Below are 6315 nucleotides of genomic sequence, written 5' to 3'. Positions count from 1 at the left end.
CTTTTTAAGTCATCTTCTACCCGGCGAGGGAAACTTTTTCGGGGGGGAAACGCTGCTGATTTGTAGCAAAGTTTGTCGGATGATTTAAAAACATGAAGAAAAAAAAAAGAAAAAAAATGAGTGTTAGAAGAAGGAATGTTAACTTTTGTTCCTTTTCCAACACTTTGTTTGGGGGGGGGGAAAAAAGGCTTTTTTTTAACTCCAACCTGTTGGGGTTTATTTCTATTTAATAAGACTCCTTCTCAGAATTCATAGTGGAAACCTGAAAGAATTCAGTGTGGGTGAAACCGCTCCTTGGCACGTCTGACTGTTCCTCCTCTGCACGTTCACTTCACTCCAATGGCCGCATCTCGTTTTTGTCATTGAGCTTTTTTTTTTTCCTATATTCTTTTTTTTCTTTCCTCTCTCTTCTTTGGCGAGGCGACCCCCCCCCCCCCCCCCCCCCCGCGACCCCAATCTCACTTGAGCCAGATGAAGCACTTCATGACGTCTTTGTGGCGGCTGTGTCATCGGTTTGCCGGGCTGGTCCGCTAACAAGGCGGGCCTCCGCCCCCCCCCCCCCCCCCAAGGTACCGCGGCGGTGACTCGTTTTTCTCTTAGCATCGAGCCCGTAGCTCGCCGCGAGGCCCGGCGGTGGGACGAGGCCCGGCGGTGCCGACGCCGAAGAGCGACCTGTTCCTCGCGCAGCGCCCCGCTCCCCTCCTCTCTCTCTCTCGCTCTCTCTCGCGCTGCTTGATGACATCAGTATTGTCTCTGCATCCATGAAATTAATTTTTCTAATCTTTAGTCAGCAGGAGCGGGGGAATTTGCACACATTAATATGGAACTCGATCTGCACTCGCCCCACTGCTGCAATCTCCTCTTCCCCCCTCCTCTCTCCTCTCCTTTTTTTCCGCTTTCCGCCCTTTTTTCCATTCCATCCGCTCTGTTTGCGACCCGAAGGCCCACATTGCAGAGGGTTTTCGGCCCCTAGGCCTTCGTCCGGGAGGCCGAGGGGAATAGGAACAGTGCTCTGCTGCCCGGTATGAATAAAGCACGCGCTGTGATGGTCCCGGCGGACCCCCCCCCCCCCCAGGCTGCAGCATGTCGGTCCTCCAGAGACGGACGCGGCGCGTCGAGCGCAAAGAGGAGCCGTCGACAATAATCATCCTTATTTGTTTCTCCTCAGAAATACGCCGGGGCTGAAATGGTTTCATTGCACAGGTATAAAAAGCCGGCCCTGCAGCATTAGTCCTTCGAAGGGAAAGAGAAGAGAATAAATGCCAAAGAGCCGTCTCGGGGCCAGTTTTCATACGTAATCAGGTCTGATGCGTTTCTTCATGGTTATAGTCCAAACTATTTTCACATGCTACTAATTTGGACCATTGGCAAATTGTTGTTATTGTTTTTTTTATTGTTTTAAATAATACAATAGGAGAAAGATATAATTCCTGCAATCTTTGTACAGAACATCAGACTGGAGACTTAAGAAGCAGCTTCTTGGGCCTCAGACGTCGTTTTTAGGAGGAAATCTGTTGTTCCAGCCAGCGTTAAAAAAACCACCGGGTGATTTAACAGATCACAACGGGTCAATAAAGCAGCTCGTAGTCACTAAAGAACATAGGGAGGGGCCATGCTTTATTATTTATGTCGGTTGAAGGAAGGATTTGAGTGGAAATACCGGGGTGGGGGGGGGGGGGGGGGGGGGTTGCTTCGTGGAAAACGCTGTGTTGTCACTCCACACGTCCCCTCGGTGTGTCGTAAACACCTGAAACGAAGGGCCGATGCAGGCAGGTGATGATGATGATCTGGTCATCTGGTGTGAAGGGCAAGGGTAGCCTCAGGGACAGCGTGGAAGAGTGTGTGTGTGTGTGTGTGTGAGAGAGCCCTATTCCGTCGCGTCCATTCACCACCACGGCTTATAAATCAGAAGATTTTTATTCATTTTCATTTTTTTCAGGAGAGAATTCCCGCATTCTAAATGCAATTGGAATAATAAGCGTTTGCCAGTGTTGTTTTATGTTTGTTTGATCCCAGTGTGCGTCTCATAATCCACGTATCCGAGCCTTTTGTGTCGAGCATTTCGTCTCTTTCTGATTAACAACTTAGCACATTAAAGCCAGAAGAAATACAATCATTTTTTGCAACATAAAAATGTTGTCGATTGGGCTCAGAAAAGCAATTTAGCAGGTTTCACCCCACAGTAATTTCACCGATGTTCTGTTTTAATGGCTTTGTTTTGCAAAAAAAAAAAAAAAAAAAGCGTCAGAGCGCTGGAGAGGAGTTCATAAATTGAATTTTAAATTTAGCAGTTGAATTACTATTGTCTCCCGTGCCTCCGCCCCCTCCTCCATTGAACGGCGTACCCAGATGAACAAAAGTGAGAAAACGCATTTGAAAAGAATAAAAAAAAACAATTTCTGTGTATTCCCTCTCGTTCTTTATCTGCTGTCCCTTCTGGCGCTGACACTATTCACTACGTGTCATATTCAGATTTTTCTTTTTTCCTAAGTACAGCCGTTTCTCTGAGGGTAGAAAAAAAATATATATTATCTTTCATTTTGTCAAGAGTTGTTGTATTTTTTTTTTTTTTTTTATGCCTGCTGGTGTGAGGGAAACGGCATATCGCTGGGAAAAGGCTGCAGTGGGCCCGGAATCTCATTTAGTGGAACTTGTCACGAGAGCAGATATGAGGCTACACTCGAGGAGCCGCGGAATACCCAATCTTCCCTTTTGCCTCGGCGGACAGGTGTGGATAATGCCGTGTGTGCGGAAGACGGCCCGACGCGCTCGATACCTCTAAATCATTGCATTGTGGCCCTGGTTTTTATTTAAGTATTTTCCCCCCAAGAGCCGGTTGAGGGATGAGCGAGATCAACAGTGAGAGCCAGTTCAGGATTCCTCTATTACACCTTTTCTCTGTGTGTGTGTGTGTGTGTGTGTGTGTGTGTGTGTGTGTTTAATCAAGCGTCCCCCCCCTCCCCCCTCTCCCCCCCCGTCCCCCAAACACTGAAGTTGTTTTCTGTGACCGGTGCCTTTCTTAAAGGGCAGCGGTTCAGTTTTATTTTGTAAGCGTGTGTTTACACTTGGTAGCCTGAGTATTTTGGGCGAACGGAGGACCTCTTGAGATGGCAACTGGGCGGAGCGGGGTGGAAGGTGTGTGTGTGTGTGTGTGTGTGTGGCACAGTGCCCTGGATTTTCAAAAACTGGAGAGTGTTGTCCTATTGCTTCAGATATTGCTTAGTGCGTGGGTGTGTGTGTGTGCTGTTCAAACACACACACACCCACGCAGGTCATGCGTTACCCTTCGCTCAAGAGAAAGCAACATTGTTGCAGCCGTGTGACCCCGAGGCCTTAAGAAGCTACTCTTAACCGAGTCTCCCCTCGTATTAAGTGTAACGCTCGGATGCAGCAAAGTGCCAAATCTATTCATCAATTAATAGTCGTCAGGTTGCTGTCGGCCCTCCCCGAGGAGAGGTGACAGATGATGGTGATGTTTCAACAAAATCCATTGTGCTGCTTGAACTCAAAGTTCATCCGTCAGTATTTGAAATAATACAAAATATTTTTTTTTCTTCTTTTTTTTTTAAACCTTCACACCACAATGGCTCCTAACTAATTATTCCCTAATGTGCTTTAGTCCAGTGCTGGCAATCATTTTGTCAGATAAGATGTCACTTCTTTTTTTTTGTGTGTGTGTGCGGGAGTCACACGCTGGCTTCTGCTTGTTAGTGGTTTCAAACGCGAAGGAGAGGGCAAAGCAAAAAGTGCAGTGCACCAGCTCCACTGCAAACACCCCTTTTCCTCACACATGCTTCCGTGCTGTGAAAATAACTTTCAGACAACGTAGTCAATCCTCTCTCTCTCTCTCTCCGTTTCTCCTCCACACTCTTGCGAAATAGTCCCAATACGCTCGGCGCGCGCGCACACACACGCCTCGGCAGACAAAAGCACTTTAAAAGCTACGGCGCCGTAACCGTCCTGCACGTAACCCGCCGAAATAAAGTGCTGCCGTCCCCTGACATGTCTTCTCGATATTAGCCCCGGCGATATGAGGCCACGGCAATTTCTCCTCCGCACTAGACGAGGTGATATTGTGTTGGGAAGAGGAGAGGGAACTGAGGAGGGAGGTGGTGGTGCTGGCGGGGGGGGGGGTGTATTTGGAGATGAGAGAGGAGAAGTGAAAGTGTGTGTGTGTGTGTGTGTGTGGAAACAGTGGGAACAAAAATGTCATAAATCACACATGATCCTGCTCGGCGGAGACAAAAGGGGGGAAGACGTGAGAGGGGAGAGGGGAAGACGGAAGGAGTCCGCGTTATCTGCCCAGCAGACAGACAAACACGGCGCTACGGGTGACGGATTAGCGTGAGCCCGACGCGGCGTACCGGAATCTTCTCAGCGAGACCCCCCGAACAGCCTCGAAAAAAAACGCTCCCAAACACTTCCAACGGAAGAAAAACTGCCCTCGACCCCCCCCCCCTCTCTTTCTTTCTTCCCCTTTTTTTTTGGTTTCACTTGGTGCGTTTTAAGAAGCTAGCTCTCGCCGTGTTAGCTTTGGAGGGGCCGTCACTTTTGAACCGCTTCGCTGCCCCCGAATTCCCCCGTGGGATTCGAGCCGCGATTCCGACGCGCGCCGCCGCCGCTGCCAGGTTCTCGACCCTCTTTTGAAATTTCGGAGGAGCGTGAACTCGAGTGCAGTGAACAAGGCCATCGGGGTTTTTATTGCTATTGCTACCCGCCACTTTCAAACAACATTCAACAACGCGTTAAGAATCCTTTCAGACATTACAACAAAGAGACAAGCTTCAGGTTTTAATTAAGTTGTCACATGTGTTGGCCCCCTTGCAGCAAAGTTTGCTCTTAATAGCATCAATGCTTAGTCACGTTTACATTAATGTGAGGCTTCCGCTTCCTCTGCAATTATAAGATAAACCAATGGAGGCTGTAGTTTGGAGTGTGTGTGTGTGTGTGTGTGTGCACTAAGTAGACTTCTGTCCAACTTGGCATGCGCTTGATGCATGACTCTCAATGACTCTCAGCCAATCACGATGCAGCGTTGTGAGTGCTATTTAATATGAAGCGACGCTTGTGACACCACATGGTCTCTTGTTCCCCTCTGCAGGTGTCCTCCATGGACTTTATGGCGATGAAGCGCTCGCAGCTGTACAGCATGACCAACAATCCTTACTCCACGCCACAGCAGCCGGGGGGCGGGCCTTATCCCCCCAGCCAGCCGTACACGTCGCCTCCTTCGCATAGATATCCAATGAGCATGCAGGGGAGGGGCCAGATGGGCATGGGCGCCATGCAGTATCCTCAACAGCAGGTAGGCCAACCAACCAAAATAGCAAAAAAATGAATGAGTGAGTGAGTCCGCCTCCTTAGTCAGATAAGGGGGGTGGGGGGGGGGAGGGGGTTGGTATAATAAACCTTATTGCTGTGGGACACCGCGAACCTTCTCCACCGGTCCCCTCCCGAAGGCTTAGCGTGTTCCATTTGAGAAGCAGTCCTAAAATACCAGGCAGAACATCTCACGCCCCGGCATGTGGTGGTGTCACTCCCGCCCATCACTCCGTTCCCCCGACTACACCCCCCCCCCCCCTCCCCCCCCCCGCCGGAGCAACGTGGCCCCGGTGCTGTGCGCCGCGCACGTTCATTATTCACGTCGGATGGCCTCCTTAACGCGCACGTTACATTTCGCTACGTGTGCTACATGTACGTGTTTGCGTGGATTCGCGATATGAGTGTCCCACATTTTACTGTGCACCACAGAGAAGGGAGGGGGGAAGGGGGGGGGGGGGGGGAGTAGTGTCCCCTGCTGTCACTGCCTGCTATATTTAGTCCGTCTAGTCTGTTGATCTGGACTTGGATGCCTCTTATTGGGGCGAGCAAGCTTCCTCACATAGCAAAAGCAGAGAGAGAGAGAAGGAGGGAGACAGATGGACTGATAGACATCCTACATTGTCTTAAAATGTGTGTGTGTGTGTGTGTGTGTGTGCAGTAGCAGTGTAGTGTGTTTATATTCAGGTGGACCCTCGCCCACAAGCTTAATGTATATACGTGGTGGAGATTTCTATTCAGTATTTGAAGAAACCTCCATGTGGAGATGGTGAAATAAACCGATGCTGCGCTGATTTTACAAAATGAAGATTTGTTTTCTCATAATGGGGAATACAACATTATTATGTCTATTGTTGCGTTGGATGAGCTTCAAGACATTTGACTAATGTATGCATTTTTGTGTGCGTTTTTTTTGGTGTGTGACGCCATGACAAGGATTATTTCGAATGGTTTTCTTTTGATTTTCTTAAGGTCCCATAAAAAACACACATTTGG

General features: G+C 49.1%; 1 protein-coding gene across 2 annotated transcripts in view; it reads left to right on the top strand.

The window, feature by feature from the left end:
• Positions 1-6315, top strand: part of LOC134124396 (AT-rich interactive domain-containing protein 1B-like) — a 43467-nt gene that overhangs the window by 15371 nt on the left and 21781 nt on the right. For both annotated transcript variants that reach the window (XM_062560712.1, XM_062560711.1), the window contains exon 2: positions 5102-5305. In XM_062560712.1, the coding sequence (XP_062416696.1) occupies positions 5102-5305 (204 nt within the window). The remainder of the gene's footprint in view (positions 1-5101; positions 5306-6315) is intronic.

The sequence above is a fragment of the Pungitius pungitius genome, unplaced genomic scaffold, assembly GCF_949316345.1.
Source record: "Pungitius pungitius unplaced genomic scaffold, fPunPun2.1 scaffold_70, whole genome shotgun sequence".
NCBI classification, from domain to species: Eukaryota; Metazoa; Chordata; class Actinopteri; order Perciformes; family Gasterosteidae; genus Pungitius; species Pungitius pungitius.
Note: the sequence above shows the minus strand (reverse complement) of the source record. Positions and strands in the feature narration are given on the sequence as shown.